Genomic DNA, 27,985 nt, shown 5'->3' on the forward strand with positions numbered 1-27,985 from the left:
TCATAAAGACGTTGAACAACAACGGGCCCAGGACAGAACCCTGCAGCACCCCTCTTGTCACTTTCCCCCAGGATGATGAGGAACCATGGAGGAGGACAATTTGGGTTCGGTTACTCAAATCCACCTAACAGTTTCCTCATTCAGCCCACATTTTAGAAGCTTAAAGGCAAAAATATTATGGGGGACTTCGTCAAAAGCCTTACTGAAATCAAGATGCATTATTTCCACAGCTGTTCCCTGATCAACAAAGTTTGTAACACCATCCAAAAAAAAGGGGAGAGATTTCTCTGGCTTTTCTTGTTTTTGGGAAAGCCATGCTTTCATCTTGTATGTTTATGTTGTGAAATCTTCAATTGGAGGGCACATAAATATTAAAAATGATAAAAAAATAAGGATATTGACAGGCTGGAACGTGTGCAAAGGAATGCGATTTATGTATTTATTTAATTTGTATACCACTCGACCCAGGGGTGCCAACTTGAATAAAATATTGGAGGAAGGGGCCAGGTAAGGCCTACCTTGCACAATCAATCACATGATGCATAAAGGGCATTGGAATGGCAATGCCTATCAACTGGGGGGGGTGGCCCCCTAAAATATATCATTGGGGGGCAAAAACCCCTCGGCCTCTAGGTGTTGACTCCTGTTCCCACATGTCTCAAGACGGTTACAACATAAAAACACAACATAGAATCACAAAATGCACATCAGTAACTCAGCTCCCCACCACATTTTAAAAGGGCCTTAGATGTCAATCAGCCAAAGGCCTGGTTAACAAGGTGCAGATTTGCCTGGCTCCTAAAGCTATAGAATGAAGGGTTTCTCCCCTGTATGAATTCTCTGATGGGAAGTGAGATTGGAGCTCTGACGGAAGCTCTTTCCACATTCCACGCACTGATAGGGTTTCTCCCCTGTATGAATTCTTTGATGGGAAGTGAGATCGGAGCTCTGACGGAAGCTCTTTCCACATTCCACGCACTGATAGGGTTTCTCCCCTGTATGAATTCTTTGATGGGAAGTGAGACCATCTTTCTGACTGAAGCTCTTCCCACATTTGAAGCACAGATAGGGTTTCTCCCCTGTATGAATTCTCTGATGGGAAGTGAGATGGGAGCTTGTACTGAAGCTCTTTCCACATTCCAGACACTGATAGGGTTTCTCCCCTGTATGAATTCTCTGATGGGAAGTGAGATGGGAGCTTGTACAGAAGCTCTTTCCACATTCCCCACACTGATAGGGTTTCTCTCCTCTATGAATTCTCTGATGGGAAGTGAGATTGCCATTCTGACTGAAGCTCTTTCCACATTCCCCACACTGATAGGGTTTCTCCCCTGTATGACTTCTCTGATGGTAAGTGAGACTGGAGCTCTCCCTGAAGCTCTTTCCACATTCCCCACACCGATAGGGTTTCTCCCCTGTATGAATTCTCTGATGGGAAGTGAGACTGGAGCTCTCCCTGAAGCTCTTTCCACATTCCCCACACCGATAGGGTTTCTCCCCTGTATGAATTCTCTGATGGGAAGTGAGATGGGAGTTCTCCCTGAAGCTCTTTCCACATTTCCCACACTGATAGGGTTTCTCCCCTGTATGAATTCTCTGATGGGAAGTGAGATGGGAGTTCTCCCTGAAGCTCTTTCCACATTCCCCACACTGATAGGGTTTCTCCCCTCTATGAATTCTCTGATGCTTAGTGAGATTGGAGCTCTGAGTGCAGCTGTCTCCACACTCCAAATTTTTGCATGGCTTCTCCTCTCTGGGGATTTTGTCGTGTTCACCTTTGTTCTCGATTTCCAATTCATCACAATCTGCAATGGAGACAAAAAGGGATTAGAGCCTCAGGAACAGATGAAGAAGAACTAAAGGGAGTTGCGTGTGTGTTCATTACCTTTGTTCTTTGTCATTAACCAACATATTTCTTATTAGATTCTGATGGGTTGTTGAATGTTGCTTTCCTTGATATACTGTAGTGGTAAAATTGTGAAAGCCTTTTACAAAAAAGGGCATTTCAGATTTCTGATGGCTCATAACACCACTTCTTTTGGAGTGCAGTGGATGCCAGGGTTGCAAACATGATCCGTGTGGGAGAGATGTTCGCAATCCGCAGCGTTCGCAACCTGCAGTGTTGCATCTGCGCATGCGTGGGTCGCAATTTGGTGGTTCTGTGCATGTCCGAGCACTGAAACCTGGAAGTAAACCATTCCGGTACTTTCAGGTTCGGCTCAGTGCGCAACCCTAAAACACGCAACCTAAAGTGACTGTAACCCGAGGTATGACTGTAATACCATAATATTATATAGCAATGGAAAGATAATTTAATCAAGAATGTAGTGCAACAAAGTTTGTTCAATTATCTATATTCTATCAAAGGTTATAGACATATGACCAGAAAAGGGAAGCACAACTTGCTTAGGTTGACTTTTGTCAGTGTATTATGGGAATACTATCAATTTGGTTGGTAGTTACCCAGAAAGAGATGTAAAATCGTACTATTAAGTGAACAAGGCTACAGGTATGAAGAAATTAGAAGAAAGATTGGGGAAAACTTAACCAAAGCTGGTCTATATTTTTGAAGAGGTATAAGAGACTCAGTCACTCCAAAATCACACTGGTAAAGGCAGGAAAAGGTGCACAACAGCAAGTGATGATCGAAGAATGGAGAGACTGTGCCTGCATGACAGAAGAAAATCATTACATTCTTCATTAAATTATCTTTCTATTGATATATAATTTTATGCTATTACTCCCAAAAAAGTGGTGTTATGAGGTATCAAACCTCTGAAATACACTTTTTTCAAAAGCTTTCCACAATTTTGTCCACTAGTGTAAGTTGTTCATTTTAAAGTTAATGTACTTTTTATATGGGGTCAGATTGTTATGATGAATGTTTCTGGTTTATATAAGTGTTGGAAGCCGCCCAGAGCAGCTGGGGCAACCCAGCCAGATGGGCACAGTACAAATAAAAATTACTATTACTATTATTATTATTATTATTATTATTATTATTATTATTATTATTACTACTATCACTGCTACTACTACCTGAGATTCAAAAAGCCTGGCTCTTCTCTGGGATGGATTTTGTTTGGCCCAGTCATGGCATCCCCTCCATCTCCCATGTCAGTCGTCTCTCTGGTCAACCCAAGACTGACAGCAGCAAAAACAAAAACAGAAAACTTGACAGAAGCTACTTATCTTTCCGCACAACTCTGAAGCTAAATATAAAAAATTCCTTCCAGTAGCACCTTAGAGACCAACTGAGTTTGTTATTAGTATGAGCTTTCATTGCATGCTCACTTCTTCAGATACCAACACTGAAGTTGACATTTAAGATGCCTGGGCAGTTCAGACACCCAACCGTGGTATAAAAAGGCAGAACTGGAGGAAGATGGTTCACAGAAAAAACTGGAATTTGCTGTTCAAGGTTTATTGTGGGAGTGTTAGGTTCCCAGGTGTTGTATTGGGCGCTGTTGAGCTCTGTGGAAATGTATGAGGTTTGTCACACAGAGGTGTTTTTTGAATTTCCAGGCAGATAGGACGATCCCACAGGGAGCCTTACCAAGAGAGGCCACGATCCCACAATTCTCCTCCATGACGTCCTTATGCAGAGCTCTCTGGTCAGGATCCAGCAACGCCCACTCCTCTTCCGTGAAACAAACAGCAACATCTTCAAAGCAGACTGGACCCTAAAAGAAAAAGGGAAATGTCCTCCTCTGAGACAGCAGAAATATGATCTGCTACACAATGCTCTGTTCTTTCCTTCCTCTTAATTGCTGTGTTGTTTCGATAGGATTGCTTTCAATAGGATTGACACTTTGACACGCATTCTGGAAACGTATGTCTAGAGCTTGGTTCTGGCCTTAAACTGCCCAGATTCTGCCAACTTTAGACAGGGTTGATTGTCCTCCCAAACAGTGATGGGCAGGCAACAATCCCCATAGATCTCTTGCACCAGGCATCTATAGAACTCCAGTTCCCTGCACAATTCTGACAGTGCAATGAACTCAGCCTCAGTAGAGGACAGCGCAATGAGACTTTGCTTCCGGGACTTCCACCCAACTAGAGATTCCCCAAACTTTATTACCATCCCAGATACGGACTTCCTGTCATCCAGATTCGCCCCGTCGCTATCTGCCCAGCAAGTAAGCGCCGTCTCACCTGCAGCTGACAGCTTGAGACTGAAGTCCTTGGTAGCCTACAGGTAACGCAGCACCCGCTTGATACCATGCCAGGCATTTACACTGGGCTTTGATGCTTCCCTACTGAGCAGATTGGTAGCAAAAGCAATGTCCGGCCTGCTCCATTGGGACAGATACAACAGACTACCCAGAGCGGACTGGAAGAGCTCAGCGTTCTCGCACTCAACGCGTTCTGCTAGCCGACTGTCTTTCATGTAGCTCGTCTCCATAGGTGCCCTAACCCCTGCACAATCAGACATTCTGAACTTCTCAATCAACTGCTCAATCTTGCCTTTCTGACTGAGCAAGAAGCTTCCATCTTCAGTCCTATCTATCTGAACACCTAAGTAGATCCTTACTGCACCCAGGTTCTTGAGCTGAAACCGTTTTCCAAGCTCTTTGGCAAACTTCTGCACCTGTTTGTTTGCCCCTGAGATGTGAATGATGTCATCAACAAAGATCAACAACATTTCCTGTGACTCCTGACCCTTTAAGGTACAGGCAGCTGTCAGCAAGACTCTTCCTGAAACCTAGCTTCTCTAAGGCTTCATTCAGGTACAAGTTTCAGTTTCTGGCCGATTGCTTTAAGCCATAAATGGACTTGTGAAGCTTCCATACAGTATTCGGCTCATTGCCCTCAAACGCTGGAGGAGGAAGCATGTACAGATCCTCCTGGAGCTCTGAGTTCAAATAGGCCACATCCACATCAAAGTAATGCACCTGAAAACCTCTTTGTGCAGCAATGGCTAAGAGCATGTGCAGAGTTTCACTTCTGGAAGTGGGAGCATATACCTCAGTATAATGCAGCCCCTTTTGCTGTGTGAACCCTCTGGCTACTGGCCCAGCCTGTTGCTGTGGGTTTAAGACGGTAAACCCAGTGGCTGCTCACGGCCTGTTTGCCCACTGGCAACGTTGTGAGGGAGAACACACCTAGAGACTCCATTGAGCTCATCTCCTTCTGCATTGCCTCATGCCATTTCCTGGCTTCTTCCTGAGGCAGTTTCTGAACATCCTCAAAACTCTCGGGTTCACACTGTGCCATGCCAACCCACGCACTTGTAACTGCAAACCTGTCAGGAGGTTTACCTTTTGTTGTGCGAGCTGAATATCTCAACCCAGTTTCAGGTACCCCCTCAGACCCACTAGGACCAGCTAGAACGTCCTTGGCCTCAGAGAGCTCCCCCTCTGACTTACTGCGCCGTTTAGACTTCTCAGCTGAACCTGTGGGTGAGGAAGGAGCACTTCTCTGTTCAAACTTCACAGCTTTAGGAGAAGTTCTTCCCTTTTCCTGCTCTGGGTCAGGACTCTGTGCCTCAGCAGCAGGTTCAACCTCTACCTCTTCCTCATCAGCAGAGTCAAGCAGACTCTCTGAAAGAACATCAGGGTTCCCATGTATGCGTGTCCATCCATTCTACTCACAGAACTCAGCACTGCTGCTGAGCAGAATTCTGGACTGATTGCTTGTTGGATAGGCAAATCTCCACCCCTTGGTCCCTGGCTCATACCCACAGAAAATCATCTTTTGGGACCTAGGGCCACCCTTTCTGTGCTTGGCCTTTGGCACAAGGATCCAGGCATCGCAGCCAAATACACGGAAGAAATGCACCTTGGGCTTCTTGCCATGCAGCAGAAAATAGGGCGTGTCCCCTACAACAGAGTTGAATGACCTGTTCAACGTGAAATTAGAATTTTTCCAGGCTTCGGCCCAAAAGTGCTGGGGAAGCCCAGCATCAGACAGCAAAGCTGCAGAAATGTCCTGCAGCGTTCTGTTCCTAAGTTCTGCAACGCCATTCTGTTGGGCTCTGTGTGGAACCGTCAACCTGTGATGTATTCCCTTCCGGCGAAAGAAACAGTTCCACTGCTGCAATCCAGTCTCTGATCAGTGGCGCAGCCTCACTCTAGTTTTTGATTATGAAGACCCACCCATTTCTAGAAAAATCATCTGTCAGAGTGAGAGAATATTTGGCCCTGCCCAGACTGGCTACTGGCATAGGGCCACACAAATCTGCATGCACCACCTCAAAAGGACTGCTGGTCACTCTTTCAGACCTTGGGTAGGAGCACGTTTTCACCTTCGCCTGCTTACACACCCTGCAACCAAGAAATTGAGCACATGAACTCTGGGATCTTCTTCACATAACCCCAGGACATGTGACCCATACTCTGGTGCCAAAGATGATGGCACGCATCATGGACTGGAATGTTGGCACATTGTGCTTGAGCTGCCTCAGTGGTACCTGGACCTGCAAGAGAAGTTTCTAGCACAAACAGCCTATCTTTATATTCCACACTGACCAGGTGTTGTCCATCCCTGGAAATGAAACACATGTTATTCTCAAAACAGACTCTGTAACCATCAGCAATGGATAACAGACAGCAGGACAATCCGGGGACTACAAACGCCTCTATCAACTCCTGTAAGAAAGAGCAAAACAATGAGCCAGATTGTGTCAGAGGATGTCTGGTTCCATCTGCAAGACAGATTTCCCAGATTTGACAGAGGTGCAGTTCTGCCAAAGACCACTAGATGGCATGAGGTGGTGGGAGGCACCAGAATCAATTACAAAGGTCAGCACAGCACCCTGTTCACAGCTCTTTACTATTGCCATGGAAGCTGCTAGGTGCCTTTGTTCAGAGCCATCCCTGCCAGTTCCCTTTGTTTTCTGCTTCCCACGCTTTGCCGACGCAGATGTGGTGGCTCTTATCTGTTGGTTGCTATGGGAGATGACCTTGGTTCCTTCTGGAGCTTCTACAGGGCAGTGTCTCACGAGATGGGAGGGGGACCTGCATCTGTGGCAGCATCTCGAAGCAAAAGCCCCCACCCTTGGGTGCAGGACAGCCTGGGCCTGCAGCTCAAACCCCGGCTCTCTGTCTACGAGCCTCTTCATCGCATAAACGTGTGTTCCCTGCACCCCCACCTTTGGCCGCACAGCCTGGGCCTGCTCGCCCCTCAGCTCTCTGTCTATGGCCCTCTTCATCACATGGCCTCCCAGAGACAAAGCACCCAACTGTGGTTTCAGTAACGTGGCCTTCAGCTCCCACTGGGCCCTCAACTCCCTCATGGCCCTCGGCTCCCGCTGTGGTTACACAAACCCTCTCCAGCGCCTGCCAAGCAGCCTCAGCCATCTTGAGACCCTCAAGGTGGGGCAACAGCAAAGCGTCCACACTTGCCCTCAGCATACACAGCACCTGCTGCGCTCTCTGCAGAGCAGCCTCCACGTCTGCTGCAGCAGCTCCAGCAGCAGCCTGGGCCGATGGGGCTTGTATGCAATGCCAGAGCCCTGTGGCCATTAGCCATCCACTTGCTCTTCTAGAACAGACTTCCCAGTTCTGGCCGTTGAGCCACTCAAAGGGGACGTTAAAAGTTTATTGAAGCTCTGCCATCTCCTGCCCCGGGGCTCAGTACTCACGCGTGCCAGCTGTCTTCCAAGGAGAGGCCTCCAGCTTCCTCCTTGCCAGCCTGCTTCAGCACACAGCTTCGCCGCAGCTTCACCCAGCGAGCTCTACTGCCTCTGCTCTCAGCAAAGCAGCAGGCAGGATCTCAGAGCTGTGCTTCTCTGCAGCTCTTCAGCACACAGCACAGCTCAGACATGAGAGCTCGGCTTGTCTTTACAGCGTAACTCTGCGTCCATAACCTCTGATATTTATTGCTCAGGGGGAAAGGTCATGCAAGCTTCTGTTGCGCAGTCGGCTTTCCCGGACTTCTGAGCGTAGCAGAGTAAAAACACAGCGGTCAAAGCCCTTAGCCTTCTGTCTTCTGTGCGTGTCGTTAGTGTGCATAAATCAAGAGTCCATGCAGCTTTTACTAAGCTAAAAGTCTTTCTTTTTACAGCAGTAAATTATCCAGTATCAAACAGATCGTAACTCATGACTGTTCCGTACAAAAGCCAAAGCAGAATAGAACAAAGAAAAAGAGATTCTGGATGTGATGCAGGATCCCTCCGCCCCACAGAAGGCTGGGTGCATACACTGAGCTGTTTAACCCTGTGAGCTCAGGTTCTCCTCACAGGATGGGGGCAGCCCCATTTTGCAGCAGATGGGGCTGGCTAGGTGAATCCTGGACACTATTTGTTCTCGTCTGTCCACTGCTTAGAAGCCTATTTTAGCACTCAGTGATGAATATAGAAATACAAGAAGCCTACTTTGGATGGCCATCTGTCTTGTGTGATCTAGCTGAGACTCCTGCAATGCAGGGGGTGGGACTTGATGACCCTTGGGGTCCCTTTCAACTCTAGGATTCCATGAAAACTGCAACTACAGATGAATCCTACAGGCGACATTCAGAAGGCTGGTGTCACAGAGTTATATGGGCAGGAAATCCCATAGTTCACAGCTGGAGTTAACTCTTTATCAGCGAGAACACAATATTCACAATCTTGTCTGAGTTTCAGGCCGAATGAGAACAGCAGCTCATTCCCTGAGGGTCTGTCAGTTTGTACTGTCAATCAATTAATGGACTAGTTGTCTAGGTGGAAGTTTCTTTAGTGTGGAGAGATATGAAAAGTGAGATGATACAGGGCAAAGTTTGTTGATGTGGTCTGGTAAAGAAGTGCTCTGTTGGAGAGATTTGCTATAAAGCGAGGTTTTCAGGTCTTGGTTTATATGTTTGAGTGGAGTTTATATACTATTAGTAAGATAAGATAAGGTTTATAAGATAGCTGTTTTGATGAGTGAGTTGTGTTTTTTCCTTAACTGTGTCAGGTTTCATAGGTAGCCTTTTGTTTTCTAATGTGAGGGACAACATTTAGTTTTCGGAGTCAGGATGCTGTTCTGCTGCTCACAGAAGCTTCTGGTCAGACTGTGTCGTCTGCTGGTGAACTGCAGGTCTACCAACCAAAGGCTAGGATTTATTCTTGTCGAAGGAAAGTGTACATGCAATGTTTTTCCAGAGGTGTTTTGCATATCAATACTTCCTGCACTTAATAAATGGGGGGATTGTCAGTCTGCATTTCTTAGTGCAGAAAGTATTGATCTGATATGTAGAGTTCTTTGCTATTCTAATTAGTTCAAGAGGGTTCCGGAAGCTTCTCTGCGTAAAAAAAAAAACCAGAAGGTTTGTAATGTTTGGGTTATTCCTTCAGAGAAGCTGAGTACAGCTGGGTTAAAGTGGTTCTGTCATCTCTTCTGTCAAGGTCATGCTGACTATAAGAAGAGGCCAGAAGGAGCCTGGGATTCTCTCTCTCTCTCTCTCTCTCTCTCTCTCTCTTTTTCCTTCTGGTGTTCTGTACATAGTATGCTGAGTGTTAAGGTTTAGACATTATAAGTTGTGGTAAGTTTAGGTTAAGTCTGCTGCAACTGGATTTCTTATGGACAGGGCCAATCCTGAACATTTTGGATGTGGGACCACTATGCTCATTTGTCTTCATTAGCAGTAAAGCTCTGCTGGATGAAATGCTGGCTGAGATCCCATGGACAGTAATACTAAAAGGAAAGGGAGTTCATGATGGCTGGGAGTTTGTTAAGAGGGAGATAGTAAAAGCACAACTTCAGGCAATACCAATGAGACGGAAACATGGAAGGTGCCTAAAGAAGCCAGGGTGGCTATCTAAAGAACTTTTAACTGAGTTAAGATTAAAAAAGGATGTGTACAAAAAATGGAAAAGGGGGGAAACCACCAAAGAGGAATTCAAACAAATAGCCAGCACGTGTAGACACAAAGTCAGAAAAGCTAAAGCACAGAATGAACTCAGGCTTGCTAGAGAGGTTAAAAGCAACAAAAAAGGCTTTTATGGGTATGTCCGTAGCAAAAGGAAGAACAAAGAAACAGTGGGGTCATTCAGAGGAGAAGATGGTGAAATGCAAACAGGGGACACAGAAAGGGCTGAACTCCTCAATGCCTTCTTTGCCTCAGTCTTCTCTGATAAAGAAAACAATGCCCGACCTGAAGAATTTGGAGCAAATGATTCAGCAGAGGAAACACAGCCCAGAATAACTAAGGAGATAGTACAAGAATACTTGGCTAGTTTAGATGTATTCAAGTCTCCAGGGCCAGATGAACTGCATCCAAGAGTATTAAAAGAACTGGCAGATGTGATCTCAGAACCACTGGCAGTCATCTTTGAGAATTCCTGGAGAACAGGCGAAGTCCCGGCAGACTGGAGGAGGGCAAATGTTGTCCCTATTTTCAAAAAGGGGAAAAGAGAGGACCCAAATAATTACCGCCCAGTCAGTCTGACATCAATACCAGGGAAGATTCTGGAGCAGATCATTAAGCAAACAGTCTGTGAGCACCTAGAAAGGAATGCTGTGATCACCAATAGTCAGCATGGATTTCTGAAAAATAAGTCATGTCAGACTAACCTGATCTCGTTTTTTGACAGAATTACAAGCCTGGTAGATGAAGGGAACGCAGTGGATGTAGCCTACCTTGATTTCAGCAAGGCATTTGACAAGGTGCCCCATGATATTCTTGTAAAGAAGCTGGTAAAATGCGGTCTTGACTATGCTACCACTCAGTGGATTTGTAACTGGCTGACTGACCGAACCCAAAGGGTGCTCATCAATGGTTCCTCTTCATCCTGGAGAAGAGTGACTAGTGGGGTGCCACAGGGTTCTATCTTGGGCCCGGTCTTATTCAACATCTTTATCAACGACTTGGATGATGGACTCAAGGGCATCCTGATCAAATTTGCAGATGACACCAAACTGGGAGGGGTGGCTAACACCCCAGAGGACAGGATCACACATCAAAACGACCTTGACAGATTAGAGAACTGGGCCAAAACAAACAAGATGAATTTTAACAGGGAGAAATGTAAAGTATTGCACTTGGGCAAAAAAAATGAGAGGCACAAATACAAGATGGGTGACACCTGGCTTGAGAGCAGTACATGTGAAAAGGATCTAGGAGTCTTGGTTGACCACAAACTTGACATGAGCCAACAGTGTGACGCGGCAGCTAAAAAAGCCAATGCAATTCTGGGCTGCATCAATAGGAGTATAGCATCTAGATCAAGGGAAGTAATAGTGCCACTGTATTCTGCTCTGGTCAGACCTCACCTGGAATACTGTGTCCAGTTCTGGGCACCACAGTTCAAGAAGGACACTGACAAACTGGAAGGTGTCCAGAGGAAGGGCAACCAAAATGGTCAAAGGCCTGGAAACGATGCTTTATGAGGAACGGCTAAAGGAGCTGGGCATGTTTAGTCTGGAGAAGAGGAGGTTAAGGGGTGATATGATAGCCATGTTCAAATATATAAAAGGATGTCACATAGAGGAGGGAGAAAGGTGGTTTTCTGCTGCTCCAGAGAAGCGGACACGGAGCAATGGATCCAAACTACAAGAAAGAAGATTCCACCTAAACATTAGGAAGAACTTCCTGACAGTAAGAGCTGTTCGACAGTGGAATTTGCTGCCAAGGAGTGTGGTGGAGTCTCCTTCTTTGGAGGTCTTTAAGCAGAGGCTTGACAACCATATGTCAGGAGTGCTCTGATGGTGTTTCCTGCTTGGCAGGGGGTTGGACTCGATGGCCCTTGTGGTCTATTCCAACTCTATGATTCTATGATTCTATGATACAATTGCCTCTGGTCTATTTTGGGGAATCCTGTAACATGTTTAGGTTTTACTCTGCTAACTATACATTCGAGTTCTGCCTGGATCAATACTGAGTAGAATTCCATGACAGGGTCTTCCTCCATGAAATCAGCTGCCAAAAGAGAATGCCCCTAGCTCCCCACAGTTTTCCAAGTCCCCTCCTCTCTGGGGTTTCTGGGAAGCGATCCAACAGTGTGCCAGTGTGCAACCTGCCTTTGCTCCTCCATTCTCAGACGTCTCCTGGCTCTGAGAGACAAGCAGGGAGGGTGGCTTCTGGCAGAAGGAGAGGGAGCCCCCGGTGGCTCCTCCTTCTCCTGACTCAACTCTGCCTCTCGACCTCCCTCCTCCCACTCGCCTCCTTCCTCTTCTGCCTCTGATTCTGCACTGCATTCTGCCTCAGAGTCTCCCAGCTCACTAAGCCCTGTTGCCCCTTCAGCTTCTGACACCTCCTCTTCCCAGGCTTCTCCCTCTTCTCCCTTTCACTGCTCATCCTTCCTCCACCTTCACTCCTTGGGCTGAGACATCTTCCCTTCCTGGTTCCCCGGCTGCTTCCTCCCACCATTCCTCTGTGCCCAACCAGTCCATGAAATTGCTCCATCCCTCAGCCTCTGTCCCCACAAGGCAGCTTCCCCTGACCTGATCCGGTTCCACAGCCGCTGTTTGCCTTCTGTCCCCATGAAAAGATGGACCAGGAGGTCTTGCCGGCATCATTCTGTCTCCTGAAAGAGAAAACAGGTAAGCAGGATGCCAGGAGTGCCTGCTTCTCTCACAGGTGAAACAGGGCATCTCTAATTACAGATGGGCCTTTCAGAAAGCCTTACCTGCTGAGTGCATTTGGACGTTTGTGCCCATTTCATATGTTAGTTATGCAAAAATATATCTCCCCTCGTCTGGACCCTTGGTTCCAAATGCCTCCAAACAGAGAAAAACCGCCTTCCTCCTTACCCAGTGGCCTCTCTCTGGTGTCCAACGGGGGCCTCTCTGCATCAGAGGAATCCATGTCCATTTCCTCAAAACGATCCTTTTCCTGAAAGAGCAACAAGGATTCAAAACAGAAAATGAAGGACAAGAAATAGCAGAAAGAAAATGGAAAAGTAAAAATCTTTAAGGGTGTGAGATCTCATTCCATGGATGCCTTCCCAGAAAAAGGATGGGCCATCAGCAGAGCATTATGGGATGTTCTCCATCCTCTTTGGAGCCCCTAATAATAATAATAATAATAATAATTTTTTATTTGTACCCCACCCTCCCTGGCCGGAGCCAATCTTTTGGCGGCTAACATCATAAATCTAACACAGTATACAAAGAACATAAGAACAGGCAATCGATTAATTAAAATACTTCTTAAAATTAGTTCAAAACAAATTAAAATCTGGACAGACCACTGGTAAAATTGAGAGTGGTTAATATTCGCTAGGGCCAACTACTGTTACCACTGGTCTTATAAAGGAGGTGTGAGCGGGCTAGGAAGCCTCTTTAATGCTTATTCTTGTACTGAAAGAAAAGAATCAGACTGAACCCTGAACAAAGGCCTGGCGGAACAGCTCTGTCTTGCATGCTCTGAGGAAAGATGTCAAATCCCACAGTGCCCTGGTCTCTTGTGAGAGAGTGTTCCACCAGGACGGAGCCACATCCGAAAAGGCCCTGGCTCTGGTCAAGGTAGTATCCAGAGGAAAGTCTCTCTCACCTGCTTTCTCTCCTCTGCCTGACTCAGGAGGAAACCTTCGGCCAGGGCCACCGCCTGGGAACTGCTCTCCGCTCCACACTCCCTCACCCAGCTCTCCATCTCCGGAGGAAGGACAGCCAGGAACTGCTCCAAGATCACCAGGTCCAGCATCTCAGCTTTCGTGTGCCTTTCTGGCTTCAGCCACTGGTGGCAAAAGTGGTGGAGTTGGCTGCAAACCTCTTGGGGTCCTTTGGCTTGCAGGTAGCAGAACCAACTGAACTGCCGGATCTGCACCTCTGAGCGGAGGGTGTCCTCCTCACCCAGGATCTTCAGCACAGCGTTTTCCCAGAATCCCCCACTGCTCCCAGTTTGGTTGGCATGGCCTCTTCCTGCTTCGGGGCCAGCTGAATCTCGATCATCCATCTGTGGTCTCAGGAAACTTCTAAGAGATCAGAAGGAACCCTTTGATCTTCGTCTTAATGAGAAGCTCTAGCAAATCCTAGAAAGCAAATACATTGTTCTGTTACAGAATTTGTAGGTCAGGAGAAAAAAATGCTTCTCTAAAAAAGCATGGATGAGTCTTGCTAGGAACCAGGGCTAGACTGGACTGCAGCCCTTTTTGAAAAGACAGAGGAGGAGGAGGAGGAGGGTGAGGAGGAGGAGAAGCAGAAGCAGAAGCAGAAGCAGAAGCAGAAGAAGACTCCTCTAGCTCTCCTAGAAGGAAGATTGCAATGCAAAATGTGGAGGCAACTGGAGGGATTTCTGGGAGATGAGTCAGCCTGGTTGCTCCTGCCTTCCAGTCAATGCATGAAGTCAGAACTGACTGACAAGGCAATCATTTGAAAAATGGATGCTTGGCTCTAGTGGGGGTCCTCATCCGGGGGTCCTCAGGAGTTGTTCTCCCCCCACCCCCACTTCTGGGCACATTTCTCCCCTGCTTCCGTCTCCTTTTCTTGCACTTGGACTCTGCCGCTCTCAAGACAGACTCCTGGGGTGGGGTCCCTTTTTCTTTCTCTTGAGGGCCAGGTATGTATCTAGTCAACCCCCTGAGGGCCAAGTGGGTGGGGCCAAATACATCTCCTTTGAAATTTAGGCAGCTAATTTATTATTATTATTCTATTAGATGGCTGAACACACGCACAGCCATTGATGCCCAGGTCCCTGGAGGCTCAGTGAGTAGCAGCGCCCATTTCCGGCTGCTTTGCCAGCAACAATCCCTTTGGGAGAGAGAGGATGTGGTCCTGGGATGCCCTGCTCTGGGTGCGAGGGGATTGCTGCAGTGACCTCCGTGGGGAGCTGCCCTGGGAGACGACTGGGAAACTGGTCCCCAATGCAGCAGCCAGACTCTGGGCTGGGATCCCTCTCTTTATTCCTGGCCTCTCTTTCCCACCTTTCCTCCCTCCCTCCTGTTGGGATATTTCCGTTCCACCTTAAAAGGGAGCAGGCTTTGTGAGTAACAGAGTCTGCGCATGTCCTGTTCACAGGATGTTTATGCTTGCTGTTTCCTTTCGATTTCAGTCGGGCAGAGACGCTGACGCAGAACGGTCATGTTTTTCTTTGTTCTGTTCAACGCTAAATAAAGTCTGTAAATATGCTCTTCTGCTCTTCTGCGGTGCAAGCTTTCTGGCTGTGTTTCTGCTGATAAAGGATGTGCACGAGCCTGGAATGTGGCAGTCTATTTCCAAGGCTTCGTGTCGCTAATTGCTGGATCTGCGTGGCTACAGAGATCGATGGACGTCCGGCAGCCGGCATGGGGGCTCAGATGGACGCTATCTCCCTGGCAGTATCCCAACAACAAGGTTATGGGCCCAGATTCACAGCACCTACAGGAGAGTAAAGCTGCAACAGACTGCGTCTGAGAGGTATGTCAAAAGAGAAAGAGAGGTTTTTCTCTGTTTACCTCGGAAGGAGCCTTTGGAATTCCGGCAGATTAATGGCTCTGGGAGCCAAGCCAGAGAGTTCGTGATTAATGAGCTGCCAAGATAAGAAGTCTTTGAAGGCATAAAGAGACTCCCGGCTCAAAGGAAAAGCTGAAATGGAGTTTTTCCAAGCTTCACAGGCCATTCACTGCCCTAAGTTACATGGGCAGAATTATGAAACCTGGGCAAAATGGTGTGAATCTTTGCTGCGTCAGTTTGGGGTGTGGCATACCGTTTCTGAGTCCCCCCCAGTTCCTCTGACAGAGAAATGGGAGGCCGAAAATTTGAGGGCGATAGACGTAATCGTCTTGTCCGTCTCTCTGGAGGAGATAAAGACGCTAGCTGGCAATCTGACTGCACGTGGCATGTGGAATGCTTTGATGAAAGCTCACAAGCCAGTCATCCCAGCCCAGAATTTGACTGCATCGGAGGTCCTAGCTGTTTCCCAGAATGCGAGTGAATGCAGGGATGCTGAGGGCACCGGTTGCAAGCTGCAGGGGGAGCTGACCGTCACGTCATCCCAGGCAGCATTCCAGCCTCCAGGGGGAGCCAAGGAGTCGGCAGCTGAGAGCTCTGTTTCTCATGGGAACCAAGGTCATCGTCTTTGCAGAGGCCGGAAGGCCAGAGGTAAACAAAGACAGATGCTTGCAGATGGCCAGAAGCAGAGGGAGGGTGAAGAGCCCGCGCCAGGGAAAAACAAAGCTGTGTTTGCTGGCACTGCTTCACCAAAGGCTAAAGGCACGTCTGCTGACCAGAAGCAGGGGGGCAAGCTGCAAAAGCCCACGCCAGTGGAAAACAAGGCTATGTTTGCTGGCACTGCTTCACCAAAGGCTAAAGGCACGTCTGGTGGCCAGGAGCAGCAGGGGGGCAAGCTGCAAAAGCCCACGCCGAAGGAAAACAAGGGTTTGCTTGCTGAAAAGACTGCTCCAACAGCCAAAGGCAGATTTATTATCGATTCAGGTGCGAGCCGCCACGTTTCGAAGGACCGCCATCTCTTTATCTCCTTCAAGCCTCAGGAAGGTGAGATCCACCTGGCTGACGGAAGGACGTTGCAAATCGCAGGAGAAGGGACTGTGAAACTTGCAAGTTTGCACATAACCATCAGCAATGTACTTTATGTTCCAGGCGCTGCTAGCAACTTGCTAAGTGTCCCACAGCTTACTGGGTGTGGTTTTCAGATTTCCTTCAAGAGGAGCGTCTGTGTCATCAGTAAAGGCAAAGAGGACTATTTGCATGCAAAGTTTATGGATGGTTTGTTCCATATAACTTATGATGACACTGCTGTTGTATCTAATGCTGATTCTTGTTGTGTTGCACAAACTAACAAAGTTCTTCATGCAGGTTGCATTCACGATGCGCATCGAAAATTTGGTCATCTCTCTTGGAAGGCACTGGCCAAGATGCCAGAGGTGGTTGAGGGTTTGAACATCAAACCCTGTAAATTTCACATGAAATGTGTATCTTGTGCAGAGAACAAGGTGAAGGTTGCTCCAAAAGGCAAGGAATCTAGCAGGCAGGCCTCCAAGCCCTACCAGCTAGTGCATGCGGACCTGGTTGGTCCACTTACGCCCTCTTTAGGAGGAGCAAGGTACTTCATGGTTCTAATTGATTCTTTTTCCAGGTACATTCATGTGTTTTTGCTCGAACAGAAATCGCAAGCGTTCCCGAAGTTTAAGGCATTCTGTGCTTGGTTGGAGAATGTGCACGGTAAACGTATCGCCTGTTTGTTTACCGATCGAGGCGGGGAGTTCACTTCTCAGCAGTTTGAAGCTTTCCTGACTGAGAAGGGAATCCAGCATGACATGTCAACGCCCAGATCGCCATGGATGAATGGGCTTGCGGAGCGAGCAAATCAGACATTGCTGCAAGGAATGAAAACCTTGTTGCATGATGCCAATCTCCCTGATAAGTTTTGGGGGGAAGCTTTGGGGAATTTGGTTTACTCCTTTAATCGCAGATTGTCATCACCCATTGGCTGTACCCCCTATGAGAAGATCTTTGGCAAGAAACCCAACACCAAACACATGAGAATCTTTGGTTCTGACATGTGGGTACACTCCCCACAAACCAACAAGCTTGGGAAGCGTGGGGCACATGGTTTGTTCATGGGGTACGAAAAAGGTGCATACAGGGTATGGATGACTAACTCTAAGTCCATTAAGTTCACAAGGAGTGTTGAGTACAATCCTAAGTGGGGGGAAAATGTGGGAATTTTCCAGAGTTACCCAGAGGAGGATGAAGGTGATGTCAAGCAAGCAGCTAAAGCTGAGGAAGCTGCTGAGGATGAGGATGATGATGATGAGGATGATGATGATGATCAGAGTTCGGATTCCAGTTCAGTGGGCGGTGCTGCTGCTGGTGTCAGTGACAGTGATGACACAGCAGACTACCAGAGCGCAAAGGCCTCAGTCAGACCATCTGATGCGTCTGACAATGAACTGGAAGAACCACTGTTCACCATTGGTCAATTTTCTCCTAAGAAGGAGGAGATGAGTCCAGAAGACTTGCGTCTAGTACGTAGGTCTGAAAGGGCGACCAAAGGCAGACCTCCAAAGAGATTTGCTGATGAGTTTGCTAAGACAGCAACTGCTGTTCTTAGTAGCTCAGAGAAGGTGTGGGAACCTTCAAGCTTCAAAGAGGTTCAGGAGTTAACCTCTAAAGATGCTGAGCCTTGGCTTAATGCCATGAAGGCTGAAGTTGATTCCTTGAACAGGAACCAAACTTGGGAACTGGTACCGGTAGTCCCAGGAATGAGACTGGTTGGCAGCAAATGGGTCTTCAAGGCCAAGACAGACCAGAATGGCAAGGTTGTCAGACACAAAGCCAGATTGGTTGCCAGAGGTTTTTCACAGGTACCAGGACAGGATTACCATGAGACCTACTCACCCACAGTCAAATATGAGAGCATTCGACTGATGCTCAAGATAGCTGCAGAGGAGAAACTGCATGTTTCCCACCACGACATTAATACAGCTTTTTTGTACGGGATTTTGAACGAGGAGCTGTTTATGCTTCCACCTGATGGGATGGAGATACAGAAGGGAATGGTCTGTAAACTGCGGAAATCCTTATATGGTCTCAAGCAGAGTGCCAGGTGTTGGAACACAAAACTCACTGAGACGTTGCTTTCTCTAGGTTTTCACCAGGGCAAAGCTGATCCATGTGTGTTTGTCAAGGAGGAGGGGCAAAACAAACTGTATTGTTTATGTTTTGTTGATGATCTTCTGATGTTTTGGAAGAATCAGGCTTTTTACCAAAGCACCCTAGCTCAGCTGAAGGAGCACTTTGACATGAAGGATCTTGGTGAGGTATCCAACTATCTTTCTCTGCAGGTGGAGAAGGACCAAGCAGGTAATTTTCTGGTACACCAAACACAGAAAATTGCTGATGTGTTAACCAGGTTGAATTTGGTTGACGCAAACCCAGCAGACACACCGATGGTGACAGGTTACCAGGTAGACAGTACTGCTGAAGCGTTTTCTGACACAACGCTGTACAGATGCATTCTAGGCAAGTTGAATTTCATTGCCAGATGTTCAAGACCTGACATTGCTGTAAGCTGTAATCTGCTTAGCAGACATGCCAACAATCCTACAGTTCAGGATTGGAAAGCTCTGAAGCGCATAGCCCGCTATTTGAAAGGGACTATGCACTACAGGCTGAGGTTCACCAGTCAGAAGACTGGAGGTCTTGAAATCTTTGCAGATGCAAGTTTTGGAAGTGACACCACGGATGGTACAAACACTTCTGGAGTATCCTACATGTACAACCACTGCCTGTTTGACTGGTTGTGCAAAAAGCAGACAACAGTGAGCCTAAGTTCCTGTGAAGCAGAACTCAATGCCCTGTCATTTTCACTCATGGATTGTGAATGGTTGATGCAACTGTTTAAGGACATCGGGGTTTCTGTGAAATGTCCTGTACAAGTGTATCAAGACAATAGATCTTGTTTGGCTTTGCTGAACTCCGAGAGTTGCAAGCAAAGAACCAAGTACTTGCAGATTAAGCTACATCGTGCAAGGGAGTGTATTCAGAAAGGACTGATTCAGGTGTCCTACATGCCAGGAAATGAAATTCCTGCTGATCTGTTGTCTAAGGTTGTTAACAGAGAACAACTTAAGGTTTATGTACAAAAGTTGCAATTGGGTTGAACCACAGGTACTACAGGTTACACGGAAAGGGGGAGGATGTTGGGATATTTCCGTTCCACCTTAAAAGGGAGCAGGCTTTGTGAGTAACAGAGTCTGCGCATGTCCTGTTCACAGGATGTTTATGCTTGCTGTTTCCTTTCGATTTCAGTCGGGCAGAGACGCTGACGCAGAACGGTCATGTTTTTCTTTGTTCTGTTCAACGCTAAATAAAGTCTGTAAATATGCTCTTCTGCTCTTCTGCGGTGCAAGCTTTCTGGCTGTGTTTCTGCTGATAAAGGATGTGCACGAGCCTGGAATGTGGCAGTCTATTTCCAAGGCTTCGTGTCGCTAATTGCTGGATCTGCGTGGCTACAGAGATCGATGGACGTCCGGCAGCCGGCATGGGGGCTCAGATGGACGCTATCTCCCTGGCAGTATCCCAACACCTCCCCGTGGGTTTTTTGGGGTGGGGTGGGGTGTCTAGTCCACCTCCTCGTCCAGCTTTGGAAAACCATTTGCAGATGTTCCCTCTGTTGTGCAGTGACGAAGAGAGACGTCACAGAGAGTTAAAGTGCCAGGGACTCCTTTGTTTGAAGAAGGGAGATTTTTTCTGAAGGGGGGGCGGAAGGCCAAATGAGTTTGGGATCCTCTGCTCTGCAGGAAGGAGAGCGTGGCAGACCTGGCCCCTCCCTGGCAGGACCCTCTCCTCCCTGACTTGGGGTCCCCCCAGCCCCCTCCCCTGCTGCAGCCCTGGGACCCCCACCAGATCCCAGAGAGAGAGGAGACTCACCAGATCCCAGAGAGAGAGGAGACTCACCAGATCCCAGGAGGGACAGCGAGGCAGGAAAGGACTGGGGAGGGAGGGGCCTTGGCTCTGGAGGACCTGCCCCCCCTTGCTTCCTGGCCTCTCTAGGAAGGCAGCTCAGATCCCTTTAACCCTTGCAGTGCCGAGTCCCCCCAGCTCAGCCCCCCCCCCCGCATTGCACACTCGCTTAGGCAGGGCAGAACTCCGATTTCTATTAATTTCTGTTATTTTGAGTGGCTCTAAGGGGGCACCTTCCGCCTGGCTCCGCCTATGGTAAGGGATGCTTTGGGGGGGTGCAGAATTTTGGCTCTTGTTTGGGCTCTGAGCATCTCGCTCCCTTGGCCGGAAACCAGAGGAAGAGCTTGCAGGGAAAAGGGCTTTGCAGGAGGCAAGGAAGCTCCTCCTAGAATTCAGGAGTGGAGAGATAGGAGGGGATCCCAGGGTCATCTAGTCCAACCCCAGCAATGCAGGAATCTCAGCTAAAGCATCCAGGGCAGATGGCCATCCGATCTCTGCTTAGAAACCCCCAAGGAAGGAAAGTCCACCACCTCCCAAGGGAGACCTTCCCCCTGCCAAACTGCTCTTAGATGCCCCTCAAGGCAGCGGGTCCTGAGTTCTAGCCCTGCTGAAATAATGGCGCTGGCCACCAAGGAGGAACCAAGCGAAGTTCATAATAAATAAATCCTATTCTCATCATGAATAACCAAAACTTTCTAAAGCATGTTGCTATGCAAACACTCAATAGTATGCCATTTCCCCTCCCAGAAATGCTGAATTTCTAATTCAGTGGACTAAAAATGGATGGTTGTTATGCTTAGGGAAGCTTTTAATATTTGATGGTGTATTGTATTAATATTTTGTTGGAAGCTGCCCAGAGTGGCTTGGGAAACCCAGCCAGATGGGTGGGGTATAAATGAATGAATAAATAATAATTGTTGTTGTTGTTAATTGAATTGATATACCGCCCTTCACCAAGAGAGAGATCTCAGGGACATTGAAAACACAGAACTCATAAAAAGTATACAAATGATGCATCACCTCAAATTCTTTAATCAGGTGAGTTTTCTCCTTTTGAAAGAGGCAGGTGGAATCTCCACGGTTGATAATAGAATAACGTTGAAAGGCTAGTGAAATATGGGGAACCAAGAGCATCTGCTTGGCATGCAGAATGTCCCAGGGTCAGCCCCTGGCATCTCCCGCAAGGGCTGGATGAGACTCCTGCCTGAAACTGGGGGGAGCTGCTGCCAGTCAGTGTGGACTATACAGGGTTAGAGGGAGCCCTTGGTCGGTCTCAGCAGAAGGCAGCTTCTGAGGCTACTTCAAAGCTCTGCAAGATCAAAAGGGATAGATATTCCCTAAGCAAACCAAATTTAAGAAACTGGAATCATGGCAGCGGAATTTTGTTGTTTTTTTTAAAAAATGATATTGAAGGGGTACAGTTAGGGTTACCCCTAAAAACTGTTTGTGAATTCCCCCCCCCCAGCCAGGCCTCGGAGTACGCATTTTTAAAACTGCATTTTCCTCTAAGACAAAAAGCATGAGCTAAGCAGTCCTCTCTGTAACAAAAACGCTGTAACAAACCCAGAGCTGAGAACAGAAAAGCTTTTCGCTTCCCAGATCCAAGATAACCTTGTCCTGGTACATTGACTTGCAACATACTTCCGGGAACAGAGCCAGAGAACGAAAAGCAACATTTCTATGTAAGAATCCGTGAAGGGGGAGAGAAAAAAGTGGTTTGAAAAAAGGATAAAACCTGCTTGTAAAATGTTTCCGGAGCGGCCTGTCTTTTGTGAACTGAATCACACAGGTGCCTCTGCCCCCCCCCCCCATGGCAGAATAAAATGCTCTTTCTCTGGATTAACCCCTTGGTGTCGTTTGGCTCCTTTTGTCTCTGCTCGGGTGCAACAATTATTCCTACCCATGGATTAAAAAGGCTACATATTTCTGGTGCATCGGCCGGGAAAAAGCACGTTCCCCGAGATCGAGGGACAAAAAGGTCCAGGGCGTCACTGCAATGCGAGCAGCTCGGGATCCCGGGTCAACAGTTCCAGCGTGCATCCTGCCAACTTCGTGGGAGGGACTGGCCACCCGTTCCTGAGTGGACACGCGACAAGTGACGGAGAGAAAGAGCAATGGGCCGTGCAGAAAGAAGGTACCTCGAGGAACAAGGTAGGCTCCACAGGGTATAGGTGGGAGCAAAGAGAGTTTGATCAACTCCGCCAGCAGGGTAGAAGAAGTGCCACTGGTTTTGGTGTCGCCCAGAAAAAGCAGTAAAGGGTACTGCTGGGCCCCGGTCGAAGTTTAAGCGCTGCCGGTTGTGGTTGGTTGTTGGTTTTGTGCCCAGAAGAAGCAGAAAACAAAGGTGCTCTTGGGCCCCGGTCGAAGTCGTGAAGCGCTGCCGGTTGTGGTTTTTGGTAAAAAAGGGGATTGAGGGAGGTGCATGGAGTTGTTGTTGGGTTTTTTTTCTGAATGTGCGTGTGGGGACACTCCAGTGAATGTTTTGAGTGTGTGAGACGTTGAAAGCAACGTCTGGCCTGTGACTGAGTGGGGGGGGGGGGAAATAACGTTAGGAGGGCTGAGTGTCCCAGTGTCCCCAGGATCCCAGAGTCATGGGAAATAAAAGCAGTAAAACAATTCTTGAGACACCACTACAGAGCTTTCTGGAAAACTGGAAAAGTACCACGAAAGCAGAAGAGTGGGGATGTAAACTCAAAAAAAGCAGACTCCAACATTTATGTGAAGTTGACTGGCCTTCGTATTTACCAGAATGGCCTCCTGGAGGATCCTTTGATCCAAACTTGGTCAACATTTTATGGAGTAACATTTTCAAGGCCCACACAGATCAGAGTCCCTATATTTCTATCTGGAAAGCCAATGTGGATCAAAATCCCTCATGGCTTCGGAAAAATAGAATTGTGACTGCCCAAGTCAAACTGTGTTCAGTACAATTACAAGTTAAGAAGCCACCAGTTTTGCCAGTCCTAGAAGAGGAGATAATTACCACCACCACCACCATATGCAGCAACTGTGCCAAGACAACCAAATCTGGGAGCAAATAGGGCTGCTTCTCCGCCCAATGCCCAGACTGAGGACCCAAATGAGAAGATTCCCCCCTCTGCCCCTCCCCAACCCCCATGTGATGTAAGCAAGGAAGGTGAAGAGAAAGGTGGTGAAGATGATGATGATGATGACTTCAGAAAAACTCTAGATAAAGAGATAAGATGGACTATTAAGCAGTCTGACAGAGTGTTCCAGTATGTAGAACCGTTTAAAACAGAACTGGATGTGGCCCCCTGGGTTCTAGAAGCAGCCCAGTGCCAGGATGAGAATTGGAGAAAAAAGCAAAAGGTTTTGAGAACAGCGTGGGACAGGGCAACAAAACCTGTAGAGACACTTAAATCTAAGGCTTTGTCCAAACCCACTGTGGTGGACCCTCTCCGGCAAGTGTATGATCCTTTGGAACAGCCAAATGGTCAGGGCGTTAGACCCCCAAGGACCTTTACCATTCAGCATGTCCCTTTTACAAGCTCCGATATTTGCAATTGGAAAAATCAAAATCCTTCTTTTGAGGAAAATCCTGCAAAAATAATTAGACTTTTTGAAGGTGTGTTCAAAACCTATATGCCTACCTATGATGATGTAAGTCAGCTTTTGGACACAATTCTGACCACTGAGGAGGTCCGCAAGGTAAATGCCTGTGCCAGGGAACAGCTCAAGGCAGCAAATAATACTGACGCTGCAATTGAGGTCTCTTACCCCAGGCGGACCCCCCCTTGGGATTACAATACTACAGAGGGAAGGGCGGCCTTAGAGACTTCTCACAAAAATGTTTTAGAAGGCATGAGACGGGCAGCGAAAAGGCCTACAAATATGGCGAAATTATCTGAGATTTTTCAGCTGCCCAATGAGCCTCCAGGAGTATTTTTGGAGAGATTAAAAGAGGCATTCCGCAAATACACCCCCATAGACCCTGATGATGATGCCCAAGAGGTGATTGTAAAAACCACCTTTGTGATGCAAGCAGCTCCTGACATAAGACGTAAAATTCAAAAAAAAGAGAATTTTATAGGAAATCGACTTGAATGGATGTTAACCCTTGCACAGACCACTTATAATCAGAGGGGTGAAGAAACAGAAAAGCAGAGAAAAATACCAGACCAAAAAATTAATGGCACTAAGAGCTGGCCAGCAGCCAGACAGCCAGAAACAAGAAGCCCATGGGAGGGGGAGGGGCCGTTTAGGACGGAATCAGTGCGCCATCTGCAGGCAGGAAGGTCACTGGAAGATGGAATGCCCGCAGAATAAGGAAATGTACCCCCACTCCCCGCAGTTTGCGAACAATAACTTCGGGCCACAAGCCCAGTCGTGGGCTTCAGCTCCTTGGACTCCAAGGACCCGCGGCAGGGGGAGGGGGCAAGGACAGGGACCACCTTGGACCCCACCCCACCAATCTGGGGCAATGGCCCTGAGAGACGAAGACACTTACTAGGACAGACCGGGCCCAACCAAACAAAGCAGGTTCCCGTGAGCCCATGGTCAACATTGTAACTGGGAACCAGACTATGCCATTTATGGTGGACACGGGTGCCGCTTTTTCCGTTGTGCCGCACCCAGTTGCCACATCAACTGCTGAATCAATCAGCATTATTGGGGCCACGGGAAAATCACAGCGAGTGCCAGTCTTGCAACCTGTGACCTGTAAACTAGGAGGGCAAACAGTCCAACATAGATTTATCTACATTCCTGATTGCCCCATTCCACTGATGGGCAGGGATTTATTGACCAAACTGCAAGCTCAAATCACTTTCCAGCCGTCAGGAGAGGTCACAATGTCCACTACCTGCCCATCTGGAGAATTGGTAGTGGAAAGCCCCTTAAGGGAACACTGGCGCCTCGTGTTAATACAGGAGAAGGAAAAACCAATCCCCGCCTGCATTTTGGACAGTGTAAATCCTAAGGTATGGGCTGAAGATAATCCCCCAGGCATGGCTAAAAACATTCCCCCCCCCCCCATCATTGTGAAGCCCAAGTCTTTTGCTAACCCCGTAAATGTGAAGCAGTATCCCATCCCACGCCCAGCAGCAGAAGGAGTGTGGATTCATCTTAAACGGCTGCTCCACTATGGAATTTTAAAACCTTGCCAATCACAGTGGAACACCCCCCTGCTTCCAGTCAAAAAGGAAGGGGGAGGCTTTCGTCCGTGCCAGGACCTCAGGCTCCTAAACCAAGCCGTGCAGACCCTACATCCCTCCGTGCCTAATCCCTATACATTACTGAGCCTGATTCCACCAACTGCAACACGTTTCACTGTATTAGATTTAAAGGACGCCTTTTTTAGCTGTAGGCTAGCTGAGGAAAGCCAGAGTTTGTTTGCTTTCCAGTGGGTGGACCCAGAGACAGGCACAAAAACACAATACACGTGGACGCGACTCCCACAGGGGTTTAAGAATTCGCCCACACTTTTCAGTGCAGCTCTGGCTTCTGACTTAGCTAGCTTCCCCACCTCCCCCGACCGTGCGCTGAGTCAATATTTTGATGATATTTTACTCTCGTGTAAAGATGAAGACACGTGTCTAGAAGCGACCAGAGATCTTTTGAATCACCTAGCAGAAGCCGGGTACAGAGTTTCTAAAGCAAAAGCTCAGATTTGCCAGCCAACTGTTAAATACCTTGGCTTTGATATCTCTCACAGAACCCGTTCTTTACGATCCGAAAGAAAACAGGCAATCACCCAAATTCCTGAACCGAAAAACAGGAGGGAGCTCCGGGGCTTCTTGGGGTCCGCCGGTTTCTGTAGAATATGGATACCAAATTACAGTGCCATTGCCCAGCCCCTCCATAATTCCACCCGTGGAACAGAGAAGGATCCCTTTGTGGGGGGGGGGGGGCAGAGCAGCGGCAGGCATTCCAGCAGCTCAAGGACGCTTTACAGACTGCGCCTGCGCTTGGGCTTCCAAATCCTTCCAAACCGGTTGTTTTGTACATAGCTGAAGATTCTGGAATTGCGAAGGGCGTTCTTTGTCAGAAATTGGGCAGTTGGCAGCAACCCATAGCTTATCTGTCTGAAAAGTTAACCCTTGCAGAGCAAGGCTTGCCTCCCTGTATGCGGGCGGTTATTGCTGCAGCAACCATTCTTACGAAGGCTGACAAGTTCACTTTTGGCCAGGACACTGTATGTGTCACCACACATGCTGTGCCAGCCTTGTTGGATATGAAAGGGACTTATTTTCTATCACAAGACAAAATGATGAAATGTCAAATTTTGTTAATGCATCCACGTTTGCAGTTTCGAGTCACTGAGTCACTTAACCCAGCTACACTTTTACCTGTGGGTGAGGAAAGGCCCCCAACTCACGATTGTTTACAGGTGATGGATGAAGTTTATTCTAGTAGACCTGATTTGAAGGACGTGCCAAATCCTGCCTGGCCTTCTTGGTTTGTGGATGGTAGCAGCTTTCTGGAGGGAGGCCAGCGAAAAGCGGGGTACGCTGTGGTAGCCCTGGAAGGGGAAATCATTGAAGCCTCCCCACTTCCCCCTTCTTCATCCGCTCAGCTTGCTGAAATTGTTGCTCTAACCCGTGCACTACAGTTGGCTGAAGGCATAAACATTAATATATCTACTGACTCAAAATGTGCTTTTCTTACCCTGCATGCCCACGGAGCACTTTGGAAGGAACGTGGCATGCTCACATCAAAGGGGAGCCAGGTGCAGCGCCCCCAAGCCCTTACGGATCTTTTAACTGCAGTATGGGCTTCCAGCCAAGTGGCTGTGATACATTGTTATGGACATCGAACTGGACTAAGTGATACGGCCAGGGGCAATCGCCTAGCCGATAAAACAGCTAAACAAGCAGCTAGACAACAGGCACCTGCTTTCTTCCTGGGATCCCTGATACCAGAGAAGATTGTGGATACTAGCCTTAAACCACCATACACAACACAGGAGCGATTAATGGCAGAAGCTGAGAAGTTGGCAACTACTGATGAGGGATGGTATCTTACCGCTGACAACCGCCTATGGGTGCCAGAGACCCTGGGCCCCCAAGTTGTGCGTCGGTACCATGACTCCTGTCATGTGGGGCCCGATGCTCTGGCCAAACATCTTGGGAGCTGTTACTATATATCCAAGGTGTACCAGTTAGCTTCTCAGGCCTCGAGACGTTGTGTCCTCTGCCAGAAAAACAATCCCAAAACAGGACTCTTACCTCCTTCCGGAATTCAACATCAAGGGACAGCTCCCATGGAGGACTTAGTTATTGATTTCACTGAACTGCCCAGGTGTGGCTTATACCATTATCTCTTAGTGGCTGTCTGCACTTACACAGGATGGGTGGAAGCTTGGCCCACGAAATCAGAACGAGCTTCAGAGGTCACCAGGTGCCTGCTACGTGAAATAATTCCCCGTTACGGCCTGCCCCGGTCTATGGGATCTGATAATGGCCCTGCATTTGTGCATAAAGTCCTGCAAGAACTGGCTGTAATTTTGCAGATTAACTGGAAACTTCACACAGCCTACAGGCCTCAAAGCTCTGGGAAGGTTAAACGTATGAATAGGACTTTGAAAAATCAGCTGTCAAAATTAACCCAAGAAACAAACTCAAATTGGGTTACCATGTTGCCTCTCGCATTGCTTTGCGTACGAAGCATTCCCGCTAAGCGTTCTTATCTGAGTCCTTTCGAATTAATGTTTGCTAGGCCCCTGCCTTATGTGCAAATGATATCTCCACATTCCACTCATGATATGCATATTGAAAAAT

The 27,985-nt window shown here is 47.8% G+C and overlaps 1 protein-coding gene across 2 annotated transcripts; it reads right to left on the reverse strand.

Moving 5' to 3' along the window:
- Positions 1 to 415: 415 nt before the first annotated feature.
- Positions 416 to 21,630, reverse strand: LOC308468960 (uncharacterized protein). Of its 2 annotated transcripts, XM_081024298.1 has the most exons (6): positions 21,267 to 21,630; positions 13,396 to 13,863; positions 12,654 to 12,735; positions 12,345 to 12,427; positions 3,557 to 3,683; positions 416 to 1,805 (listed from the first exon to the last, which is right to left on the reverse strand). In XM_081024298.1, the coding sequence occupies exons 2-6, from the start codon at positions 13,795 to 13,797 to the stop codon at positions 805 to 807; spliced, it is 1,695 nt and encodes a 564-aa protein (XP_080880424.1). In that variant the 5' UTR covers positions 13,798 to 13,863; positions 21,267 to 21,630; the 3' UTR covers positions 416 to 804. The 2 variants fall into 2 exon arrangements, with proteins under 2 accessions (XP_080880424.1, XP_080880423.1); XM_081024297.1 differs by lacking the exon at positions 21,267 to 21,630 and having other exon boundaries at positions 13,396 to 13,931.
- Between the last annotated feature and the right edge of the window lie 6,355 nt (positions 21,631 to 27,985).

The sequence above is a fragment of the Podarcis pityusensis genome (genome assembly GCF_964106645.2).
Source record: "Podarcis pityusensis genome assembly, contig: HAP1_SCAFFOLD_95, whole genome shotgun sequence".
Classification (NCBI taxonomy): Eukaryota; Metazoa; Chordata; class Lepidosauria; order Squamata; family Lacertidae; genus Podarcis; species Podarcis pityusensis.